Below are 26,803 nucleotides of genomic sequence, written 5' to 3' on the forward strand. Positions count from 1 at the left end.
AACCCAGTGCTTCTAGTAGAAAGTCCTTCCATCACATCCCTGTGTCCTTAATATGGGCATCTCAGGGATCCTTCCTCAGAGCGTTATGAGGATTGACTATTAAAATACGGCTGCCTAGGCCAACTCTGAACTCTGGATTTCTAGAATGCCAGTATCAGTCCACATACTTTGTGGTAACCCTGCTTACCTAATGGATTAGATGTTTCCATTCATGCATCCATTCAACAAATATTCACTGAGCATCTATGTATTAGGCACTGTCCCAGGCCCAGGGATACAATAATGAACAAAACCAAGTCCCTGCAACTATACAGCTTATATTCTAGCAGGAGTTTAGAGTATAGGGGAGGGAGCAAACAAATATATTTGTATACAAGATGATAATAAGCACTACAGAGGGTAAGGGAATAGGGAATGCTGGGGTAGGAGCTGCCCTTTTATTAGAATAGGGAAGGCCTCTTAGATAAGGAGGCAGTTGAGCAGATATTGAAGGAAAGAGGGCATAAGTGGGAAAAGTGTTCCAAGCAGAGGATACAGCAAGTACAAAGGCCTGGAGGCAGGTGTGAGCTTCCCTGGTTCAAAGAACCACAGGAGGACAGCATGGCTAACGCAAGAGGAAGAGAAGTGACTATGCCAGAGTGTAGGGTCTTGTAAACCACTGTAAAGATTTTGACTTTGACTTTAAGCGATACAAGGAACTACTGGAGAGTTATGAGGAGAGGACAGACATTACCTGCCTATGGTTTAGAAAGGTTACTCTCGGTGACATGTAGAAAAGTGTGTGTCAGGGCAAAGTGAGAGTGCAAAGAAGACCACTCAGCAGGTTACTGCAATAATCCAGGCAAAAGATGGGAGTGGCTTGAATGAGGTACCCAGAAAGAGTGATCAGATTCTAGATATGTTTTCAAGGTAATGCTAATGGGCTTTGCTAGTAAATGTGAAGTATGAGAGAAAAAACAACAACTCCAAGACTTCTGGCCTGTGCAATAGAAAAACAGGTGCCACTTACTAAGATGGGAAACCTGCAGGAGGAACAGGTTTGTACATGTCAAGTTGGAGAAGAGCAGTTGATATCTGGGTGGAGATGTCAAGTGGGAGGTTGAATGTACAAGTCCAGAGTTCAGGAAGAGATCCAGGCTGAATAAGAATCTAGGACTCAAAGGCACCCTAGATGGCACTGAAGCCTGGGGCTGGAGGAGACTCCTTCCACTGGAAGGTGATGAGTGATCCAGAGAAGAGGTCTGAGCACTGTGCACTGGGACCTCCAATGCGTACAGGTGGTCAACAGTTAAACTATCCCTGGATTGCTACCAAAGTCAGAAAACTGATCATGACCTCATAAATGCAGCTTAGCAGACAAAGACTCTCAAATCTTAATATTTATATTTGGTTTCACAGGAGAAGAAACCAAGGCACAAAGAAGCCATTTGCCTAAGGTGGCTTCTTTGTGATTAGTGGCTGAGCTTAGATCTGAATTCAGACAGCTGAGCTCCAGAGCTGCAGTCTTCCAACACATGCAGTTTTGCCTCTTAGAACACAGGGATCGGGAACCAGGTTCTGGAATCAGACTGCCTGCCTAATAAGTCTAATTACAAACTCTGCATACTTAGGCAAGTCATTTCCCTTTGCCTCCAGTTTCTTTATCAGTACTATGGGGATGACAACAGTACTGACCTCACAGAGCACATGTGAGGTAAAACATAAAAAAGCACTTAGCACAGTAGCCGGCACACAGCAAACACTCAGTAAGTGTTAGTTATTATTACTAATAAAACACAGGGAGAGAGTCTGTTTAAAGGGATCCTCTGTTGTTTAAAAGTTGCAAACCACAGAATTAAAGTATGCTGTCTCTCCCCAAATCAAAATCATATTATATACTTTAAGGACCTCATTACTCAAAAGGGGGTCAGTTTGTTTCTTTAACTATGAAGTAGTAAGATAATAATAGTACTCACTTTCTAGGTTTAAAAGACATATGTTAAGTACCCAATACCACATTACCAGTAGGAACAGTAAATTCCCCTAGGATCTCTTGAAATGAGCTGTGGGAGAGGGAAATATGGTGAAGGAACTTGTCAAAGACTAGAGAAAACTGCCTAAAACTTTGCAGAGGTTTGTTCTGTGGTTCAGTGCCTTAAACTGGTGATTGTCAAACCTTCTGGTCTGCAGACATTCAGAACGGCAAGGGACCACCCAGCCTCTTCCTGGTTCTCCAATGACAGATTAACGGATGTGTGAGGTAAAGCATTAATTTGTGTTCCAAACCCAAGTACAGATATGCCATTTTATAGATATTCACGGGAAAATACACCCTTTTGGAGCATCTGGCTGGCCTTTGGAAGCCATTCTAGACCTCGGGTTTCAAGACCTCTTCCACACACCTGATGGAAAGGAGGGGGAGCTGAATCAAGGGCTGAAGCAAAGAGTTTGGTGAGATTTCTGGCTTCAACCAACCCATCCCCAAGACAGATCTTGGCCCTGATTTCTTCCCTCTCACTAACAGATACACAGAGAAGATGTTTTGACCTTTTATTTTGATACACAAACAATTGTTGCTGTTCTGTGGTGCCCAGTTCAAAGCCAGAGAGAAAACACTGCACACCTCTGATCCATTGTGAGTTGGAAGTGCATTGTATAAGTGTCCTTTGTTATCGTGACCTTTCATGTGACTTTTGAGACTGTATTGAGTGCTGAATGTTTTCTCACAGCCGTTACTGGGGCAGAAAAAGGGTCGTTCACCTGCAAGAATGACAAGTAGTGTTAATTTGACAATGAAGTCATTTCACTGAGTTAAGACACCTACTATTCCCTAAAAGAGGGAAGTATTCTTATGAGGGTTCGGGTTACTAGCTGTTATACGTTAGATAAATTATATGTTAACCATCTTAATCCTAAAACTCAGTGTAGAGCAAAGCACTGAGAATAGCCTGCTCCGGGGAAGTTTAAAGAGATTAGTTTCCCTCCAGGTTCTTTTACTGAGTATCTCTGTACTGTTTTCATTTCTTAAGGTTGGATTCCTAAGTCCAACCTTTAGATCCTTTTACCTCTGAAAGTAAGTCAAACATCACAGGAGAAGGCTAAGCTGATAAGGCTCCCTCCCTCCACAGAGCTCTACAGGTCTCAACAGAAACATAGGTATTTACTGGCTCTCTGAAGATTGAAATAAAAATGAACTCAAACTCACCAGTATGTGTACGGACGTGAGTTTTAAGGTGGTGGCTTGCTGCAAATGCTTTTCCACAGCCATCATGATCACACCTAAATATGTGGTTTAAGCAAAAAGAAACAGCAGTCATCAGCTAATAGACCTTTATCTTCACATCTCTTATAAATACAGACTCAAACTAAAATGTTCAGAACAGCAAGATCACGTCAACAAAATTGGATTTAAACATGGGAATGACAAGTCCCTGGAAAAGTAAGGTGACAAATCTGAGATCAGAGAGAGCTGATGGCCCAGGATAAGGATTTCTTGTGCTGCAGAAAAGGCACCTATTGAGAGCACTGACAAGAAAAGCCTTTTGATGAATTAACAGTATTCTATTGACAATGAGAGCCCATTGGGAAACCTACTGCCAGTGCAGGATTAGAAATACCAACAATGGGTACAGGGGCTCTCAAAGGCGTGGAGCCTGAACCAGCACTGGAACAAAATCATTATCTATAATCTTCAGTTTACATCAGATCTACTTCTTCCTTTACTTTCTTGATAACCAAAGCTAGAAGTAATCTTTCCCTCCTCAGAACTCCTATGCATTTAGCTTCTTTTATGGCGCCTGTCATTTCTAATCTTGTTTTATCGCCTGTGTACACATTCGTTATCTGTTCACTAGACTGTAAACTCTTTGAGGGCAGGGTCCATGCAGTTCTTGACATTTGCTGTAACTCTTGCACACAGCAGGCATTTGATTACTATTTATATGAATGAATGTATTTTCTTGTAAGCCAAAATATTTTATTTCTTTAAATATAAAGCTTCTCTAAAGCATTTTACTTTCTAATTACATATCATCGTCTCAAGTCCCACCTAATATTCAAGAAAAGTTAGCAATATTAACATCACAAAAATGTATATAACTGAACAGAAATCAGAGTCCCCTCAACAGCCCTAAGGGGAAAGAGGTACCTTAAGTGTCATAGCATCTGGAGGGTAACCAAGGAGAATCTAAATACTCCTGCTTTAGAGGGGCCTGACTCAGAAAAGCAGCTGTCATTTTAAAATACAATTACTTTTAATTGGTGTGTAAGAGGTGACTGTCCCGGAAGACTTTTCAATTTCCTGCTATCCTAATGAGGAGATGAGTGATTCAAGGAGGGAAAGGTATCACATGACAATAACAATGCCATGACAATAACAGCAATCTTTCCTGACAAGTCAAAGCCATTGTTTATGTGCAGTTTTCATCTGTATTATATTTAGTGGGAATCCTTATGAACTGATTATCTCACTAAAAAGTCATATAATCATCCAAGTTGTTTCTGAATTCCTACTGAATGCCCAGAACAATGCTACATGCTATGAACACAGAAGAAAGATGATATAAGTCTTTCCTTTAAGCTTAAACATCTATATTTCTATCTATTAAATATATATGTGTATAAATACATAAATTTAAATATAGATAAAAATGGAAGCTCCTGTTTGTGTATACATGAGAGATATTGAAGAAACCACTAAACAAGTAAAAAATAAAATACTTGCACCACTAGCCTAAGTAGTCCTACCCCTCCTTTCCCCTTTTGTCTCCTCCTACTCTTCCCACCTTTTCTCAGGTAAGTATCCCTTCCCCTGTGCCCAAAGCACTCTGGGCATCCCAGTCTCAGATACTGTCTGGTTTCCTGTGCTTCTTTGTTACCAGACTAAATTTCTCAAGAGGAGGACCTGTATCATAGTATTTCTCTAGCACTGATAAAAATCCTACCACATAAGTGAGTTGCAACAAATGCTTTGCAAAATAAAAGGAAGAATGAGGCAGGAAGCCATCATCCAGAGTGAGGGTGCCCTTGGACTTCATTACCCTCCCTCCCGTGGGCAGTAACTGGTTATAGCCGTCCTGGGGAGAGCGAGCACTGCCAAAGGACTAGTGACGGGAAGTTCCCTTCCATAAAAAGAAGTTTTAGAGTGCATCAAGACACCCAGCTGGAACCTGACCGGTGACAAATAGAAAACAGTAAGACCTACCGAAATGGCTTTTCTCCTGTATGGGTTCGAATGTGCTTCCTCAGATCGCTGAGTGTGGTGAAGTACTTGCTGCAGCCTTCAGATTCACAGTTAAACGTTTTCCCTGTGTGAAGCCTCTGATGTGCTTTCAGCCTGTAAGACAGCCCAGGAAAGGCCCTTTGTCATGATGTATTACAGAGCCTCCCACCAGCTTAACAGCCTTCAGGGTCAAGTGCATGAGCCTACGGCAAGTAAGATCTTTTATGAGAAGTAATTTCATTTATGGCTAAGTAAATACTGAGTACTGATTTAATAAAAAAATAATACATACTGGAAATAAAATAATAACATTGGGAGGATGGGCTTTGCGGAAGGGCCAAGTGTGACGGAGATAGGGGCAGGGGAGAGGGGAGGAAATAGAGCTTAATCCTTAACTCCATAGTGGGAAGTCAATATCCTAAAATGGAAAAATCAAGAAGGAGCAATATGAGCCTAATATTTAAAAGCATGGAAGTAAATATAAAAATATTAATATTAAGCTATAAGAGTAGAAAGTGGTTGCTGTGAAGGGGGAGAAATGGGGAAGTACATCTTTTGTAATGAACCTTTAGAACTACCTACTCTGTAAACACTGAGAATGTATAACCTTGATATGATTTAAAATGTTTTTAAAATAGCAAAAAAAGAATTAAGTGCATCAGAATTCTACATTCCAAAATGTTTTGCTCAAAGAGAAGTAGATAGCATAGTGGTATGAGCATGACTCTGGAGCCTGGGACTTAAATCCTGGTCCCAACTCCTACTAGACCCTGAGCCAGTTACCTTGCTGGGCTTCCATTACTTATTAGTGCTGTGAGGATTAGCACTCAGAACAGTGCCCTGCACACAGTGAGCGCCTTAGAAATGTTAGCTCTTGTTATGTTTGTTATTTTACACCCAACGTTGAAGACTAGTAAGTCTCCTGATACCAATGGTGGAAAAGGGAAATGGCTAATGAGCAGACCACTCCCCATTTCTCAGGCTAGACAGAAAGTAATCTTTCTGAAAGTGAGATAGGAAGGAAAATGACAGAAGCCTTAGTACCAAGGTTCTGAGCCAAGGCAGATAGCACTCCATGCCAAATACCCAAATCCCCAGGCCAGGATGGCACTACAGGAGAAACAAAATCTATACACAAATGTACCATCATTTTCAGTCAACCTTTAAATAATAACAAGATCCTCTAATGAACTGTAAACAGCTGAGCATAGCTGAGCTCTTTAAGGCCCGGAAAGAGAACTCTGCTGTGTGAGGAGAGCTGTGCAATGGTGACAGCGAGGGTAGAGCTGGCAGCGCAGCGGGAGGAAGGCTGACCTGTACAGCGTGTTGAACGCCTTCTCACAGCCCTGCACGTCGCACTCAAATGGCTTCTCCTTCGTGTGCACTCGCACATGGATCCTGAGGCTGTAGGAGGTGAGGAAGGCTTTGCCACAGCCCTCCTGGTTACAGACAAAGGTGTACTCTCCTCGGTGAGTCTTCTGGTGGGTGCGCAGGTTGCCTGCTGTGCTGTAGGTGCGGGGACAGCCCTCAAAGGTGCACTGGTACCGCTTTACCTGGCAGACAGAGGACACCTCAGCAACAGGACAAAAGAGATGCCCAGGATCTAGCTACCCCCTGAGCTTGGCTCCCAGGAGATGTGGATGACACAGAAACACAGAAAATAGCCTCTAACAACAAAGTGAGGCTATCTTCCTGTTGATCAAATCACACCTGGACAAAAAATGATGAGTAACGGGGAAGAGATAGCTTGTAGAGAGGTGACTATTCTAAGTGACTATAAGAAGGGTGTTTGCAGACTTTAGTATACATCTACCCTCCAAAGGTGGGCATACACTCTTACAGTTACCTATATTCAAATTTGGCCCTAGCCGGTTTGGCTCAGTGGATAGAGCGTTAGCCCGCAGACTGAAGGGTCCTGGGTTTGATTTGGGTCAAGGGCATGTACCTCGGTTGCAGGCTTTATCCCCAGCCCTGGTCAGAGCGCATTCAGGAGGCAACCAATCCATGTGTCTCTCTCACTTTGATGTTTCTCTCTCTGTGTCTCTCCCCCTCCCTTCCACTCTCTAAAAATCAATGGAAAATTGTCCTCGGATGAGGATTAACAAAACAAAACAAAAATAAAATTTTACTTCAGTTTAAGTCAAACATCCTGCCCTATGGCACTATATCTTGATTGGAACTAATGTTGAGTCTAAAACATCCTACAATTTATATACTCAGTCATGTGCATATTAGCAGGTATATACTAGCACAGTTTCCACTGAATATTTTCAAGTCTACAAAATGAAAACAATGTATCATGAAACTGCTAGACTCTGGATTTCCTTTTACCACCAAACTCCTTGAAAGAGTCGTTTTCCCTTGTGCCTTCTTTACTTCCCTCAATGCCCACGTATTCCTTGCTACTTGGCAAGCTGGCTTCGCTGTTATGAAATTATTCTCTTCAATTCCTGGTGGTCAAACTCTTTTATCCTTCCCCACTTCCCTTCATTTGTAAAAGGATCTCAAGGCTGATGCCCTCTCCTGAAAATCTGTCCTATACCACACAGTAATTCCTTGGGGCTCTCTTTCTCTTCGAGCCACTCCTTTCCTTTAACCTCTAAATGTAGGTTTATTCCCAAACCTTCCCCATCTCTACACTGGTGCAGAGGAAGTAGCATTCAACTTGACAGAAGACTGAATTCTGGCACTTATGTTCAAGACTTCATTTCACTTCTCTGAGTTTCAGGTTCCTTATTTCTAAAATGCGAATATTAATGCCTGCCCTGACTGTCTCACAGTGCTTTTGAGTGGAACAAAAGACAATAAAACATTTGTGAAAATACTCTGTAAATTCTCTGATGCTATACCTCTCAGGGTGCCAGTACTGTCTACTCTTCAGCTTTAGCAAAATCTTCATCCTTTAATCCTTCCTCCAAAGCCTCAGTTTATATTAGTGTTACTAACTACACTGGTGTTACTCATTCAGCAGTTACTGAACTACTATGTCCCAGCCAACAAGCTAGATATCACAGATAAGAAAAAGTAAGCAAGACCAAAATCTCTGCTTTTAAGAAATGCCAATTTTAAGGAGGCAGACGTGCACAAATTATTATATACCAGGCTGAGCCTAACAACAGACACATGGTGCTTGGAGCATAAAAAAGGGAAAACTAACCCCTCTCAGAAAGACTGGAAATCAGTGAAGACTCAGAGACCAAGGTACTCTCTCTGAACTGAGGGTGTCTTTTTGCTTGCCTGTTAAAGTCTATTTTTTTAGGAACAAGCTGAAAAGGCCTTCCTCAGACAAACGGGACAGGAGGACATTCCAGAAAGAGGTAATTAACACCTTGGGAACTGCATGGAGAAATGAATGCGTTTTTTGGTACAGTGAACCACAAAAACCCTTGCAGTATGTGAAAGACTGGAAGGAGAAGACTCGAGAGAGAAAAAGGCAAAGCCTCAGTTAAGCTATGGAGTAGAAAAATAGGACAATGGGGCGCCAACAACAGGTTTTAACCAAGACAGCGAGACACTCAGATGTGGGTTTAGGAGAGAGCATTCTGATATTCTGTGGAGGACAGACTGGAGTTAAAGGGAGAGAAATGACAGCTGTAGTGACAACTGGGTGCCGAGGAGTCAAAGGGGTCAGGGAGAGGCAAAGTCGAGATCTACCCCCGAGATTATGGTCTGGATGACTAAACTGGGGCTGGATGGGGGCTGGGAGAGAGATGAGGAGCTGGGTTGGGGCACTGCCATGACTTCCAGATGGAAATGTCTAGCAGCCAGTCAGACATGTAGGCTGGAAGCTAAGAAACAGGTCCAGTACACAGATAGTAGCCTACTGACCTGCAAACTACACCAGGCTCAGATTCCAGCACCTGCAGCTACTTACTGTATAACCTTGGGGAAATCACCTGAACTTACTGAGCTCACTTTCCTTAGTTTTAACATGGAGGAAACAAAATCTATCTTTTTGGTGTTGAGTAAGGATTCGGTATAATTTGCATAAAGCATTTAAATACAGTGACTGCCATACAGTAGGTACTCAATAAAATAACAGCTCTTATAAGAGGACAAAGGCTAGACCGTGAAAGTCACCAATGTTTAAGGTAATGGTATAAGAAAAGAAGCCATTGAAGGGTGAGCGGGAGGAAGGGCTGGGGAAATAGGAAGAGAAGCAAAGGAGAGCAATGTCACAGAAGCCAAAAAAAAAAAGGGTCTCTAAGAAAAAAGACGGGGTGGGGGGGCATGTGCTAAGGGGTGGGAGTGGCCAGCGAGTGGTCAATGGGGGAAAAAGGAGACTTATGTAATACTTTAAACAATAAAGAATTTAAATTAAAAAAAGAAAAGAATGATCAAAATGTTAAATGTCGGCGAAAACAAGGAAGATAAGGACTGAGGAAACTACTGCATCCGGTAGCTAGAAATTCACTAATGACTCAGCAAGACTAGTTTTAATGGACTGCTGGGGTCAGCAGTCTAGGTCCATGGTCAGCAAACTGCGGCTCGTGAGCCACATGCGGCTCTTTGGCCCCTTGAGTGTGGCTCTTCCACAAAATACCACGGCCTCGGCGAGTCTATTTTGAAGAAGTGGCGTTAGAAGAAGTTTAAGTTTAAAAAATTTGGCTCTCAAAAGAAATTTCAATCGTTGTACTGTTGATATTTGGCTCTGTTGACTAATGAGTTTGCCGACCCCTGGTCTAGGTGAAGTGGAGGTACAGACTAGAGATGCAGACCAGCAGTAGAAGCGTTTGTTTTTGTTTTCTAAGGAAGGCATGTCTTGAGCATATCTGGGAGGGGAAAGGTCCCTGAAGAGAGTGAAGCTGAGGATCTAGGGAAGAACATAAAGAGAAGGATATTTAAAAGCCTGGATAGAAGGAAAACTTCAGGTAGGAAGAGAGACACTGTTTCAGAAAACAGAAGAATGAGATAAGGATGGCTGTGACTCAAGGGTGGACAAGGTTTCTGAAAAGAGACAAATAGTAACTATTTTAGGCTTTGTGGGCCTTGCAGTCTCTGTTACAACTACTCAGCTCTGCTGCTCTATGTGGAAGGAGCCATAGGCAATACATAAATGGACAAACAAGGCTGTGCTCCAAAAATACTATGACAATGAAATTTGAATTTCATGTCATTTTCATGCATCATGAAATATTGTTCTTATTTTGATATTTTAAAATGTAAAAACCAGCCCAGACAGGTGTGGCTCAGCAGTTGAGAGGTTGAGCGTTGACCCAGGAACCAAGAGGTCACGGGTTCGATTCCTGGTCAGGGCATATGCCCGGGTTGTGGGCTCAATCCCCGTTGGGGGTGTGCAGGAGGCAACCGATCAATGATTCTTTTATCATTGATGTTTCTAGCTCTCTCTTCCTCTTCCTTCTTCTCAGAAATCAATAAAATAAAATAATTAAAAAGTAAATAAATAAAATGTAAAAACCATTTACAAAAACAGACATCCGGATGGATCTGGTCTATGGGCCACATTTGCCAACCCCTAAAACCAGTGGTGTTGGGGGAATGAGGGGCCCTGACTCCTCTGGTCTCCCCTCCCTCTCCTCTCTCATCTATCCAACCTTCAATATGATCTTGCACAAGTCTGTATTCCTCAGGCAAGTGCTCTCACTTATTCATTCCTGAACCTTCCCACTGCCACCAGGAAGGTGCTGCATAAACATCTATTGAACTGAATCACTGCTCCAGTAGTCCAGGCATTCTCATGTCTCAGAGCCTGGCTTTGAAGCCACCCACTCCAGATTTATTCTGAAACTGTTCTACACATGCCATCGCTCTGCTCAAACGATAAATTCAATTCCTTAGCCTGATAGTCAAGATCCTTCGTAGGTCCTCTTCCGTCTTCTATTGCATTACTCCAGTACAAAGTAGGCTCTGTCTAGGCCTACAGGCTGGTACACCCTTCCCCAAATGCAACACTGGATTTCCACTTACCTGCCTTTGCTTTCTCCTTTTTCTCTACTGGAAATGGCTGGTGCCTTTCTTCTCTGCTTTTCTGAGTCTCTTTCTTCAATTCAAGCTTCACTACCTACCTCCAAAGCCCTCATGGGATGTTAATCATCCCATGTCTAAGTGACAGTGCCCTTCTCTGAATTCCAGTATTTAACTATACCACTCATTGGACACTTATTGATTATCCTCTCAAATATATATCTTGACTTCCCATCAAAGCTAAAAATCTCTTTGGTGCTGCCACATAGAGATTTCAAAATAACCACTGACCAGGAAAGAGAAAATGGCTGTGAGTGCTGCAATCAAGGACTCTGCATGTCTCAATCAAAGCCTATGGCAAGCACGAAAGATAAGAGCAGAATTTCATTCTTAAGATGCTACAACAGCTGATAACTTTATAAGTAACAGTACAATCAATAATTAACTACCCTTCCCTATCTCCCTGCCCTTCCAATCCTTACTCCCATCAGGGTTCTTACTTGGCCAATTCAAGTTTCAAATAAATGTTCCTTCTTCAAGGAACTCTTTCCTGATTGACTCCCAACTCCCACCACAAATTAGGTATTCTTACTATAGGTTCTCATACCTTCCTCTATTTCTTTAAAGCATATAATACCATTAAGATTAAATAATTTAACAATTTATATCATTACTAGAGGCCCAGTGCACGAAATTCATGCAGGGGGGGGGGTGTCCCTCAGCCCAGCCTGCACCCTCTCCAATCTGGGACCTCTTGAGGGATGTCCACCGGGATCGGGCCTAAACGGGCAGTCGGACATCCCTCTCACAATCCAGGACTGCTGGCTCCCAACTGCTCACCTGCCTGCCTTCCTGATTGTCCCTAACTACTTCTGCCTGCCAGCCTGATCATCCCCTAACCACTCCCCTGCCAGCCTGATTGATGCCTAACTGCTCCCCTGCCAGCCTGTTTGCCCCTAACTGCCCTCCCCTGCAGGCCTGGTCACCCCTAACTGCCCTCCCCTGAAGGCCTGATCGCCCATAACTGCCCTCCCTTGCAGGCCTGGTCCCTCCCAAATGCCCTCCCCTGCTGGCCATCTTGTGGCGGCCATATTATGTCCACATGGGGGCAGGATCTTTGACCACATGGGGGCAGCCATCTTGTGTGTTGGAGTGATGGTAAATCTGCATATTACTCTTTTATTAGATAGGATAGAGGCCTGGTGCACAGGTGGGGGCCAGCTGGTTTGCCCTGAAGGGTGTCCTGGATCAGGGTGGGGGTTCCCTTGGGGCATGGGGGGGCCTGGGCAAGGGGCCTGTGGTGGTTTGCAGGCCGGCCACGCCCCCTGGTGACCCAAGCGGAGGCCCTGGTATCTGGGGTTTATTTATCTTCTACAATTGAAACTTTGTAGCCTGGCGTGGAGCCAAGCCTTCTGCTTGCTCTGTGGTGGCAGCCATTTCTATTGGGATTTATGTATCTTCTATAATTGAAACTTTGTAGCCTTAAGTGGAGGCCTGGGCCGGCCAGGGTGTGCAGAAAGCTTGGCTTCCTCCATCGACGGGGGCAACCCTAGCCTCCTGCTCTTTCCAGCTCCGTGGCTGCCGCCATTTCTTTTTGGATTTATGTATCTTCTATCATTGAAACTTTGTAGCCTTGAGTGGAGGCCTAGGCCGGCAAGGGCAGGCGGAAAGCTTGGCTTCCTCCATTGCCAGGGAAACCCAAGCCTCCCTCCTGCTCTCTGTGGCTATAGCCATCTTGGTTGGGTTTATTTGCATATTCGCTCCTGATTGGCTGGTGGGCGAGGCGGAGTGATAGTTAATTTGCATATTACTCTTTTATTAGATAGGATCTGTCTAGTTGCTAGGCACAGCAGTAGCTAAGGAGGCACTAAATAAATATTTCTTGAGTTAAATGAATGAATAGCCTTTTGGGCTATAGGTTCCATGAGAACAGGGATTGCATCTGTCATGTCTGTCTTGGTCAATGCCATAGCCTCAGGGCCTACTGTTGTGGAGAAGTGGCATTCAATTCATATTTGTTCAATAAAGGAATAAATGACTAAACAAATGAACAAACTAAAACCAGCAGGACTTGATGCTGAGAAAAATAGTAACAAGGACTACAAGTGACAAAGGAAAATAGTTTCAAGGAAGATGTTAACTAGGTCAAATGTGGCAGAGATGACTGATAAAGCATTTCTTGGATTCGGCCAACTCACAAAGTCATAATTGCCTCAGCAAGACTAGCTTCATTGGAGGAGTAGGAACAGAAACCAGAATGCAATGGGTTGAGAAATCAGAGAAAAGCATGAAGCTGGAGACAATGAATAGAACTACGCTTTCAATAAACTCGGCTGAGACAGCTGTTTTTGAAGCAAATTATGAAATGACAAATTCTACATTTTTTTTTTTGCAAAAGCTGTGCACCTGCTGATTAAAAGTTGTCCTCAAATTCTGCCTAAACCTATAATGTCTTAAAGTTAATATATGTTTACACTATATATTAGATGTCAAAATTTTATGAAACATTCTGATCATTCACTGGTGCACTGCATAAACTCATAAGAAATCCGATGTTCTTCCTTCTGTTTTCAAGAAGGTGCTTGATTATGCTAATTGCACAGAAGATTTTTAAATAAAAGGATGCAACATCATCTCATAATTATTCATCCCTAACAAATATTATAGCTAGGAAATGTGTCTCTATCATACTTTAAGTACATTTCCTTTCTTTCTCTGTCTTTAGAAAGAGTTGATCAGTTCCTTCAACCACGATGTTGTATGCTATGAAGAATTATATGCAAAACAATGCAAAATAAACAGCATGATCTAATTAAATTAACTAAAGTAAAGGTAGATAAAGGCAAAATCTGGTTAGGAAAGGTTTTACTCCATTCAATTCAGTTCTGTGAGTACTTATTAAAGGCTTTCTATGTGTCAAGTGCATGCTCAGCAACAGGAATATGAAGATAAATATCTCTTTCAAAAAGTTCACAGCCTTAGAAATGCTTATACCTAAACCAGAGGTTCAAAATAAAAGATGCAGACCCTGGCAGGGTGGCTCTATTGGTTAGAGCATTGTCCCATACACCAAAACAAAAGGTCCAGATGGACCAATTATCACATGAAGTGGCCAGCTACAACCGAAGCCTCTCAAATGGTGAACTAGAGAACATATAAACACACCCCCTAGCTTTATTAAAAAGTAATTAACAAATATAATCCTATCTATTTAAAGTGTATAACACACACCAGTCAGGGAAGGCAGTCCCCACTTGACACCAGATGATCAAGGCCATGGAGAATGTAAGCTCAAAGGTGTTTTTTGAAGAGACAAAGTTGGAGGAATGAGAAATTTAACCTGGAGAGATCATAAAACACTTAGTAAAAGACCTCACTGTTGAGTCCTAAAGGTGAAGCAATGCTTACTAAGTGAAGTAACAAGACTCAAGGAATTCTGTAGTTCACACAGATAGGAAATGGCAGCGCTGGAATTCAAATCCAGGTACTGGGTAAGCTCACGACCCCATGCTCTCATCTACAGCCTCATCCACTACTGCCTCCCTATACTGCAGTGCTCTTTACAGACTACTGTGTTTTCACTGTAATCAAGTTAAACCAACATTAGTTTGAATTCCAAGTAAAAATTAAAACTGACCTGCGTTGCCCAACTCACTACTAAATGAAAGTGGTAAAGCAGCACACAGGTGACAGGATACTGTCTACCATGAATTTAAGAGAAAATTTTCACTGGATAACTGACACAGATAAATCAGAAACTCAATATAATTTGGGGGAAAATTAAATCAGCAGGCTCCCAGTATTGCTTTTTATGGGGCAAGAGACATTACCCTGACCTTTTAACAAATGAACCCACTATTCTAACATACACTGAGAAGCCAACATGTTATTTTTTATAACTTATCCTATGAAATTGAAAAAAATCATCAGGATGGAAAAACTCCACCCCAGGTTTTTCCTAAGTTAACCAGGTATATTCCTAAGTTTTTGTTTAATCCTCACCCAAGGATTTTTGTTTATTGATTTGAGAGAGGGGAAGGGGGAAAGAGAGATGACAGAGAAACATCGATCGATTGCCTCCCATACATGTCCTGACTGGAGACGGAACCCACAACCTAGGTAAGCGCTCTGATAGGAAATCTAACCTGTGACTCACTCTTGGGTGCATGGGATGATGCTCCAACCAAGTGAGCCACCCAGACAGAGCTGAGGATATGTTTTTTACTGCTTTTTAGAGAGAGAAGAAGGAAGAGAGTGAGAGAAACCTTAATGTGAGAGAGAAACAAACACTGATCAGTTGCCTCCTGTATGTACCCCAACAGAGAATCAAACCTGCAACCTTGGTACATGTCCTGACTGGGAATCGAACCCACAACCTTTTGGTGTATACAACTATGCCCAACCAACTGAGCCACCTAGCAAGGATAGGCCATGAGTTAGATTAAATGCTGGGGCCAGGACCAACTTCCAGATGTTAATTTCTGGAGCTCCTTTCTACGTACGCATAAAATTGTACCATGCATACTCTATTGTCATATGTTCACACTTGTTGTCAATCATGGGCACTACATAATAAAAAGTATGTGAGAAAATAAATATTTAAAAATTTTAAAAAAAGTAACTTGGCTGAGAAAAGAGAGAGACAGGAGAGTTAGTAGGGGATAGATAGAGACTAGGATGATATTTGTATTTAAAGGTGGGAGAAACAGCTGATGCCTACTCCCTCATAAAATGCTGAATAAACGAGTAATCTCTCACTCCATTTGGAGGGAGCCAGTAATGGAAGTCGCTATTCTGACTTTCAGAATCATTTTAAACAGCACCAGATTTCACAAAAAGGAAAAATTAAACCTCCCTCAAACTGGATCGAACAGGAAGTTGCAAAAAACCATGTAAGTTTTCCTGGTTACATAGAGAAGGTATTGCAACATGTGGTACATTTAAACACAATTAAGGATATCATACATGCATGAATTTAAAAAATTATGTTCCAGGAATTCTACTGTCCCCCGTGCTAGGAATACAGAATAAGTAGACCCTGCTCTCAAGGAGCTCAAAATGAAGAAGAGATTCAAACAAACGGAGAAGAGCAGGATGGTACAAAAATGTGCTGATAAATGGATGTCAGAATATAGAGAAATGAAGAGAAAAAGCATTTAACTTAGACTGGGGAATGATTAAGATAAGCTGCTCACGGAGGTGATGCCCAAGCTAACGTCAAAGAACTTGAGGGAGAGGTGACTCATGATTAATGTGCCTATCAAAATTAAGTAAGAGTATATACAATATGAACATGTCCTTGAAGATTCCAACAGATGATGTTTCTCCAAGAGAGCTTGCGAACTGCATCACTTTAACGTTCCTATGTAGCCTCAAAAGAGGGCTGAGGATCGCTAAGTTAAGGAGCTTGGAGAGAGCACAGGTTGGGCTCACTGAGGATGGGGTCTAATGCCAGTGGGGCAGGAAGCATGAGCTTTCAGAGAACTGATGTTGCTTTACAAAGTGTTCTAAGTAGTTCTAGAATAGAGAAATATCTAACAAAGATGATTGCCTTTGTTAAGTCCACAGAATCAGAAAAGGAAAGGTGAATGAAATAAACAAAAATGAGAAAATTAAAACCCAGACCTCCAGGAGACAAGGCTTAAAAAATTTCTGGAAAAAAAAAAAAAAAAAAAAAAGGCAGGGTCTGAGTCTGAGAGAATTAAACTCTATATACATTAACAGCCCCGTACTAAGGAATGGAGTCTCTGATTCTGAACACCCAGCATATGAACATTCTTACAAATAAATGACTGGCTGGGATACTGTGGCTGAAGGAGCTGTCCTTCCCTCCCCATCACTAGGGACTTCCCCTTCCCTCTCCCTGATACTGACTCTGCTCCTCTGCTGGCACTGATCTCATTCCTTCCACGCATATGGTACAACCAGAGCTCGAGGAGAAGTCGCAGAGCTGTGAACTGACCTCATTTCTTCACCAGGCCGCCCAACAGCTGTTCCCACTCCTCAACCTTTTCCCTTAGAACTAATGGCACCGTGCTGCCCCTAATTTCCCAGCCCTTTTCACAGCTCACAGGTCTGTGTCCCTTCTCCCCGTCTTTGAAAATGTGTACTATGCTAGAAAGGCATAGGCTTTGACATGCAGAGCGTCCTCAGTTCAAATCTCAGTTTACCACTTGCTGATGGTATGTTTCTAAGTCTCGGTTTTTTCATCTATAAAATGAGGGTCAATAATACTTACCTTATAAGATTGTTTATGAAAATTAAATACAAAACTATATTAAAGCCCCTGATACAGCGACTCCCATACAGCAGGCACTCAATAGACGCAAGCCATCGCACCCTCTCCCACTGCTACTGCCAGCATAACGGGAGTCCTCATTCTTTAGCTTTAAGAGCCTCGGGTTTACCTGGTGCCACAACTGCCCACCGTGGAAGTACAGTGGAACCTCGTTTCTCAAACTTAATTTGTTCCTGAAAGCTGTTCGAAAACCGAATCATTTTTCCCATTAGAAATAACGTAAACTGAATTAATCCGTTCCAGAACCCCAAATGATTCCTTATTTTAACCTTTCTTATAAATAGTACATGTCTATTGTACTGTTTAACCTATAAATAAGCACTTTAAAAACAAAAGGTCACGAAATGTAAATTTAACAAAAAGAAATGTACAGTAAAAAATGAAAATTTTACAATAATTATAAGTAGCAACAAAAGCAAAAAAAAAAAAACCACGAAAATATTCACAGCACAATATCCTGAGATTTTAACAGTGGTAAACTGACTCATATTTGCGCATTCTCTCCTTTATCTGTCACCTGAGAGATGCATGACTCATCATACAGGTATCAGCATGAAAGGGCTGTCCGGTTGAGAAACGAATTGTTCGAGATGGGAGACGCTCGAGAAACGAGGTTCCACTGTATCCATCAGTGGCCTGGTGCTAAGGAAGTCAAAGGGAGCCGAGTGGGAGAGCAGAGGATTAGCTGTGGCAGAGGCTGAAACCCCTGCAGTAGGACTACAAACCTGTTCTCATTTAAAAACATGGTCATAAACCATGGTTCACATTCCATAGTGGTATTCATATGACAGTTGAGCTAATTACGAATTATCAGGACTTCTGTAGACTGTCCTGGAACCTAACCACAATTTATAACTTTGTTTTAAGGAGAAAATGCATCCCTAAGAGTTCCTAACAGAGACCAATGTAAACTCTTCTTAAACTGGAGATTACCTCCCAACCTCCTTCAAGAACCATGTGGGCCTACAAGAAAGAGAAGTAAATAAACATTCACTGAACAACCACGATGCACCAGACATTAAGCTAAATGTTTTACGCTTACAGTGTTGTATATTTATTATGAATAAATCTCATTTCATCTGCACAAAATGCAATGAGATATTTTTATTTCCATTTTACAAAAGTGGTAACAGAGCAACTTGCCCAAGGCCATATCGTATACACCAAAACAAAGATGGAACCAAGGTCTAAATTATCCCTGTGCAAGTCAAGAAAAAACAATTTTAAGAATAAGCTTGGTTTAAATAAGAGAAAGACATGAAAATGCAAATTCTTTCTCCAATGTTCCACAATAGCAACATTTTAGCAAAACCCAACAGGTACAGCCTATATAACATGTACATCTGAGACCTGTTATTCCTGCAGCACCATGTTGGAAAACCAGTATGTGCACAAAACCACTCTTGTCCCTTTTCCAGGCCAGCAAGCCTCAGTGAGGGAAATGCTGATGACAGGGAGAGGTGTGTAACACACACGCAGGCATGCAGGGGACAGCGCTACAATAGCTTCATCTGGTGGTAAACGGAAAAGGCTCCCAGCCCTGGATTCCGACAGAACTTTGCATATACAGCCTCTAGCAGTCTCCATACTGGATTCTAAGACCTGGGGAGGAACTATTTGACAAAAGTAGACACCCAACAAGGAAAGCTGTGGAAAGAATGAATGGATCCTTAACTCTAGAATTTCAAGCAAAAACTGTCTCCGTCTTTCCTAGTTCTAAATGGCAATTCCATGGGAGTTCAGAAGGAACCTGTACAAAAACGTAATGATAATATATACAAAGAATGAAAGTGGGCGGTTCCCCTCTGGGAAAGCCAGCACCACCATCCTGGTTTGTTTGAGTGGACCGATCACTCCCCAGCCTGAGGGGCTGATAATGAGGAACGAGAGATTGAAGTAACCCAGAGTAAAGGACCCATTGCAAAAAGACTCTGAAACACTGGAGTCCGATTTTCCCCCTTACTCTTCTACTTCAAATCTGTCACAGTAGAAACAGTAAGTCTCCTCTTGTCACTAACCAATATAGCAAGCAACCTAATTCATAAAGCATCACTGTAACTATGCTTCTCGGCAGAAAAAGATACTCCTTCTCAGTCAATGCCCTGGGATACTTTGTTATGAGAAGAACACATTTGGTATATGACTGCTGGCTTTCTTCACACTTCGCCGACAGCTATTCAGCAGAAAAGTGACAAGGTCAGTAAATCACAGGGGCGGGGACTTCAGGGGCAGCGCTGCAACAGGTGGTTGTGCTGTTTGTTCACCATTGTGTTTCAAACAGAGATGGATGAACACGAAAATATTCACAGCACAGTGTCAGTCCTGGCAGCTTCTCAGGAAGGGCAAAGATTCAAGTTAGGGAGCAACTCGTAAGAATGCTGATCTGAAACAGAGTAACACTAGTTTGACTGGAAATTTTTCAAAGCTACCAAACCAACAGGTAGGCATAGTCAAACAGCAAGTATGAGGATAAGATACATGAAATTAGAGTCAGAATGACCAGTGTCCCTGTGGAAGAGAAAGACCGTGTCTGTAGCAAGGCTCTGGCTGGTTTGTTTCTGTACAAGGCAAGCATGTGGAAAAAGCAGTGAAGTACCACCATGTGCTGCTTAATGACGAGGCTATGTTCTGAGAAATGCGTCCTTCGGAGATTTCTTTGTTGGCAAACATCACAGAGCGCACTTATACAAATCTAGCCTACTGCACACCCAGGCTAAATGTGGTGTTGCTGGAGTAAACAAACCTGTACAGCCAGTCGTATAAAAGTACAGCACATACAATGATATACAGCACATAGTACTTCATCACGATAATAAGTGACTATGTTACTGGTTTATGTATTTACTATACTATACTTTTTATTGTTATTTTAGGGTATACTCTTTATACAAAAAAAGTTTGCTGTAAAACAGTATGCTGTGTTAGGCTAGCAGCAGTCTCACACATCTCGTGTTTAATGTATATCTTGATTGCATCACATTCTCTTGTACCTGATTTAATCTCATGTTGTTTTGTACAGTAACATGTTATATAGGCTTGTAGCCTAGGAGCAACTAGACAATAGGAATTTTTCAGTTCCATTATAATCTTTTTTGTTAATGTAATGGGGTGACGTTGGTTAATGAAATTATACCGGTTTCAGGTATATAATTCTACAATACATCGCAGCTCCATTACCATCTTATGGAACCATCGGCTCTTTGTTGACAGGTCCCTCTTGACAGAAACATTGTTATGTGGCACATGACTGTAATAGGTAAGCCAACTACACACTACAGAAAGCAACGGAACAATCAGGGGTAAACAGGAAATTCAGGCTAAAATCTGACTCAGGAAAATAAGCTGCTTAAGTAGCCAAGAAGACTAACTAGTTTTCAAATGATTAGATTTCTTAAGAGTAAGAGAATGGGAAATGGAGAAACAGACTAAGTGTAAAAAGAGAAGGGAGGAGAAGTAAAGAATCATGAAGAGTGTTACCAAACAAGTTTATAAAATGGATTTAAATGCCAAAAAATATATAAAATCACTGTGAAAGCAAAAGCTAAGGTAAGATGGTACTTCAGGAAGGCAAGTCTCCTGAATGCCTGGTCATTAGCAAGATTTTAGAAGACTAAAAGCCACTTCTGCTTCCCTCTCAATCCCCAACCTACCCCACACCTATTGATTTCAAAAACAGGTTATAGAATCTTCCATGTAGGCCTCATCAATTGAATGGAAAAATGTGGTGAGGGGAAAGTCCAGTGAGCTAAATCCACAGTACACTGAACAAGGGCTCATAATACCCTTGACCTTGTCCTACTCAACATGATTATCAATGACCTGAGACATGAACAGTAAACCAGGCTTGCCAGTAGTGCAAAGTGGGAAAGTGACAGCTCGTATCACTGATTGCATAATCATTCCCTCCCTACCACGTCCTCTTCTGTCTAGATCAGCATATCCCAAAATGTGTTCCACAAAACACTGATCTGGAAATGAAAGTGAAAAATAGTTTCCCAAGTTCAAAACATTTGGAGAACTCTGCCTTTCCTTCCTTCTTAGTTATTAGCACACCAAAAGCCCTGAGAAACCCTGTAATAATCAAACCTCTGTTCTGGTTTAACTTAACGTTTCCCTAACATTTGCTCTTGAAACACTTTCACTAGTAATCATTAACACTGATGGGCCCTAAACTATGTCAGATTTTTTGTGCTAAAAAATGATTCAATCCCCTTGCGTTACTACTGCCTTAACACTCTTCCTCCAACTACCATATTTAAAAAAAAACACACACACACACAAGAAAAACTTGACACTTCCTGCCTCCTGTTTCCTCACCACCCACCTGTTTCTCCATCACTCAAAATCTGGCTTCAGCCCCCAGGGCGCTACTGAACATCTTTTCATGATGTGATCAACTGCAGATAGCAGAACTAATGGCTTCTCTTGGGCCCTTCAATCCCTCTGCAGGGTCACACAGAAATACTCACACAGCTTGAAACTCTCTTCCCTCAGCTTCCACACACTGCATTTCACCCATCTCTTTATGTGATCTATGGTTCTCTTTCTAACCCTTAAATTCTCAGATCAACTCTGACTTCTCCCCTGAGTTAAACTACTCACTCATAGTAGTTTGAACTACTGTCCCTTCATGGATCTACAATTCTAATCTCAAGCCATTTCCTCGACTTCAGATTCACAGTTCCAATGGACTTCTCAACACGTTCACTTTAATTTTCCCCAAGGACTGTGCATTTAACATACTCCAAACAAACTCATCAATTTTTCCTCTTCTTGTCTTCTTGAATTCTGTTATGGAATCGCCATCCCCAGAGGGGACAGGGGACAGCAGAATCAACTGCTTTTTCCTCAGCATGCACACAGCACTAGGAATATGCCTCTGTTGAAGGGCCTATCACAGTGGACTCTAACCACTTAGCTCGCTACCTAGACTTGAAGTTCTGCCAATCATCTGTGTGGCCCCTATGCTAAGACACAGAAGAAACTCAACACACTTGGAAAATTGAATGAATCCTTTGAATCATACCCAATTCATAACTCAATCTTCAGACTCTCATAACCAAGTTCTCTTATACTGCAAGAAAAGCTCTCGATTTTCTCCACATAAAAGGCCACTATCCTTCATCAGACTCAAATGAAACCCCAAACCTAAACTACAACTATCTCCTGTCTGGGCAATCAAGAAACCAGTTACCAGAGCAACCTTTTTAAAAAGGCTACTCTAACCATATCACTCCTTGGTTCAGACACCTTCATGGTTTCCCTCTAGTTCCAGAATACAGTCCAAACCACTTAGCATGCTATCACTGCCTTCCCTGTCTGGATCTCTACTATCTTTCCATCTTTATCTACTACTGCTCCTATGTTCTAGTCCACACTACAGCCAGTGGGCCAAATTCAGCCCACTGCCCATTTTGTAAATAAAGTTTTATTGGAACACAGACAATTGACATTTCGGGCCACAGAGTTATTTTTTAAAATAAAAAAAAATGTTTACTGATTTCAGAGAGGAAGGGAAAGATTGAGCTAGAAACATCAATGATAAGAATCACTGTTTGGCTGCCTTCTGTGCGCCCCCTACTGGGGAACAAGCCCGCAACTTGCATATGTGCCTTGACCTGGAATTGAACAGTGACCTCCTGGTTCATAGGTCAATGATCAACCACTGAGCCACACTTGGCCGGGTGGACCACATAATTCTTTGTTGTGGGTGGGCTGTCCTGTGCATTGTGAAATATTTTTTTTTTAATATATTTTTATTGATTTTTTACAGAGAGGAAGGAAGAGTGATAGTCAGAAACATCGATGAGAGAGAAACATCGATCAGCTGCCTCCTGCACACCTCCCACTGGGGATGTGCCCGCAACCAAGTTACATGCCCTTGACCGGAATCGAACCTGGGACCCTTCAGTCCGCAGGCTGATGCTCTATCCACTGAGCCAAACCGGTTTTGGCTATTGTGAAATATTTAACAGGATCTTTGGATTCCAGCTATGAGATTCCAGTAGCACTTCCCCCAGGTAACAACCAAAAATGTCTCCAGACATTTCCAGATGTATCCTAGGGACAGAACTGTCCCAAATAAGAATCACTAGTCTGGAGGTTTCCAAGTACAAGCTGAGAGTATGATGTCGTTATTAATAAAATACATGCTATATAGTAATTATAGTACAGTGTCCAGATCAAGAGATGAGTCACACAGTATTCAGTGCTAGTTGACTTACACTTGTGAGATTATGCTCAATTATGAATTTTAAGAGGAATTTGGAAACTGGAATTCGTACAATCAAAGGTGACCAAGCTGATGATAAGCAAGGGGAAAATGTCGTAAGAGGGATCTTTAAATAAATGGAGGTGTTTAGCCTGTACAGGTGAAGATGAAAAGAAATCCATGATCTTTAAATATCTGATGGGTTGTCCTTCGAAAGGAAGGCTTAACTTGCTATTGTTCAAGAAGGCAGAACTAGAAAGAGTGGGCAACTGCAGGAAGGCCGATTTTGGCTCTATACAAGTAAAAGCTTTCTAACAATCAGAGCTGGCCAACAAATCTATTAGGCTGAGCCATGAAACACTGCTCTCATCATTCTGAAAGTGGTCAAGCAGAGACCAGATAAATTGATGTCAGAGATGCTATAGAGATTACTGCATGGGGGGTAAGGAGGTAGGACAAGATGGTCTCTCTAGGGCTCCTTCCAGCTCTGAGATCCTAAGGCTACCAAAGGAAAAGCCATATGTCATGAATAATAAAATGCCCCATTTCAAGACCTTCATTACAAGAAAACAGAAAATTATTTTGCCAAACAATTTACCCTATATCTATCTGGTAACATTTTACATTTAGTCCCTGCATTGCAACTACCTGTGATCTATTTTTTTCTAATTGACCTTCAATTAGTTCTTACATAATGTATATCACTACCTTTAAACCACATCTTTTATTCTAATAATCATCACCTGTAGAATGTTTAACAGTTTCCAAAACATTGTGACATGCATTACCTTACTCACACTAGCTAAATAAAAGCATGAAAACTTATTTTAGATAACCTGCTCTCATTTAGTGTCTCTTGCCTAAATTTTTTATGAAAGAAAGCTAGCATTTATTATTCATTAAACATTCACTAAAAAAGCATATTCCAGCAAATACTCAAAAATCATTTATATATAACCTAGAGGTAAGCCAGATCTAGTCATTCCTGCATCAGAAATATAAATGTACTTCAGTGAAATTTCTATTTTATTTATGATTTGGGGAGGAATATGAGAAACATTATAATTTCGTTTTCCCAAATTTCAATGTAGCCTTACAAACCAAAAGTTCCACAGTCACAACAAAACGTGAAACATGAATTATTGACAAGAAAGCCATTGTAGGTCCTAATAGCACAGACTCCTTTACTTCCCGCTAAAACTGCCACCAAGAGCTGTGTAAGGACTTTCCCCAAAGCCAAACTGAGCCCTCACCCACCACTTTACTTACTTCTTTACGTTTTGTTTCTGGACATTCCGACTGCAGAGTGAGGGTTGCACCTTCGATATTTCTTGGCATGGGCGTGGAACCAGGGTTTATTGTTAAATGAATCTGATCTGGTGAGATAATGTGTTGCACATAACCCTGGGACATTGCTTCATGATCTATTAGATGAAAGCCCTCTTCACCCCCTACTAGAAAAGGCAAGGGTTCTCCACACTGTCCATCATCATCTTCATCGTCCAAAGTGCCAGGGTCCTGCTCAATAAGAACAGTTGTCCTATCATATACAGTTCCAGATGAGGAAGGCACCAGTCCGTTTTTATCCACAAACCTGAGCATCCTGTCATCAGGGGTCAGCTCATCTTCCTCTGCCTCAAAGTAGATGATGTTGTTATCTGGACTGTGTTCCCCCATGGTTCAATTGTGCTCAGCCCAATTGTGAGAAATGGAAAGGTAATGACTTGTCTGCAATAGAACAAAGCCAGAGTTTAAGCCACACCACAGCACCTCGGGACCTCCTCAGCAACCACAGGGCTGTTTTCCTCTCATTTAAAGACCAGGTCGAAGTAAATAAAAAATCATTTTCCCTAGGAATAATTTTTTAAGTTTTACTTTGAAACCATCAAGTCATTTTAAAAGCAATGCCTTTTTTAAAAACTGAAGTAAAAAGTAGCATTTCACAAGACCTTCCAAATGTGCTTTACTGCCAAACAATTTGAAGCTTGGTCAAAATACCTAAAGGGGATTAAGGGGCAAACTGCTTCAAGTCTGAGTTGCTATAAATCTTAAAAGTAAGGAAACCTCACTCAAATATAGCCCCAAATCAGACCAGGAGATAGTGCAGTCTATGGTGAAGGTGCAGAGTTTTGGAGGCAGGGTCACGTACCTACAATTTCCATCTTTGCCACTTACTACTTGGGGAACTTTTCTGTGCCTCATTTTTCTTAAGCGTAAGGTGAGACTGGTAATTTCTGTCCTCTCAAAGTTATGTGAAGTAAAAGAGATAATGTACATGAAAGCACTAGTAAAGGAAACAAGTGTGAATTCCTTCCTTCCTTCCTGGAACAGATGATTCATTTTCTGAGTAGAGGGGCTGATCCTTAATCAGACATACCTAATGAAAACAATTTTACCTCCTAAAACAATCTGGTACCCAGAAGCATCGCTTGTATAGTGTGCTGTCTGCAATGAGGGAATGAGGAATTATTTTTGTTTATAGTGTCCCTAGCACAGTACACTGACACTAGGAGTCCAGATGTCAACTAAATGAATGGAAGACCTGCAGATACACTCTCTTGGGAAGATTTGCTCTCTTGGGAAAAATACCAAATGTGAAGCTTTCCTGTTTTGGAATAGTGATTTACCTGCAAACACAGAGGTTCTACAAATGTGAGTTTGGCAGGCAGAACAGAGAATTGAAAAAATAATCCCATCACTTTTAGTTTTCAGTCTGGACTTGCACTTTATCTTTCTCTTCTGCTCTGGATTAGAAAGTGAACCTTTTACGTAGTGGGGCCGCTAGACAGAGATAGTTACCAGAGACAGTCCGAGGGAAGAACCCGCCCGACCCCTTCCTTGCTCTGGCTTACGCAACCCGGTAGATGCACATTTCGCTGCATCTGTGAGGAGAGAGAAGCGCACGGGGCCCCACCGGACTGCCCAAGCACCTTCGGCGGCAAACAGAGACCAACTGTCCGAAGCAAACAAGACCAGGAGGTTGGAGGATGGCAAACGAGTACAAACAGCACCCCTGAGAGGAGGCTGGGAATGAAACCTGCCTGGGAGAGCTCCCAGCCCTGGCTACACGGAAAATCTGAAGACAGGCTGGGGGGGCTCCGATCCTGGCGAAGAGGGGCAGGGTCCGGTCTCCATGGAAACAGGGGAGGGGGCTGGATACCCATCCCCA

The 26,803-nt window shown here is 41.9% G+C and overlaps 1 protein-coding gene across 2 annotated transcripts in view; it reads right to left on the bottom strand.

Moving 5' to 3' along the window:
- The window catches only part of MTF1 (metal regulatory transcription factor 1), a 39,815-nt gene that overhangs the window by 12,782 nt on the left and 230 nt on the right, over window positions 1-26,803 (bottom strand). For both annotated transcript variants that reach the window (XM_080657852.1, XM_080657851.1), the window contains exons 2-6: window positions 24,904-25,362; window positions 6,515-6,753; window positions 5,183-5,314; window positions 3,185-3,258; window positions 2,603-2,739 (exon numbers count right to left, since the gene is read on the bottom strand). In XM_080657852.1, coding sequence (XP_080513978.1) covers window positions 2,603-2,739; window positions 3,185-3,258; window positions 5,183-5,314; window positions 6,515-6,753; window positions 24,904-25,311 — 990 coding nt within the window. In that variant the 5' untranslated portion in view covers window positions 25,312-25,362. The remainder of the gene's footprint in view (window positions 1-2,602; window positions 2,740-3,184; window positions 3,259-5,182; window positions 5,315-6,514; window positions 6,754-24,903; window positions 25,363-26,803) is intronic.

This window comes from Plecotus auritus (assembly GCF_963455305.1).
Source record: "Plecotus auritus genome assembly, chromosome: 2".
Taxonomy (NCBI): Eukaryota; Metazoa; Chordata; class Mammalia; order Chiroptera; family Vespertilionidae; genus Plecotus; species Plecotus auritus.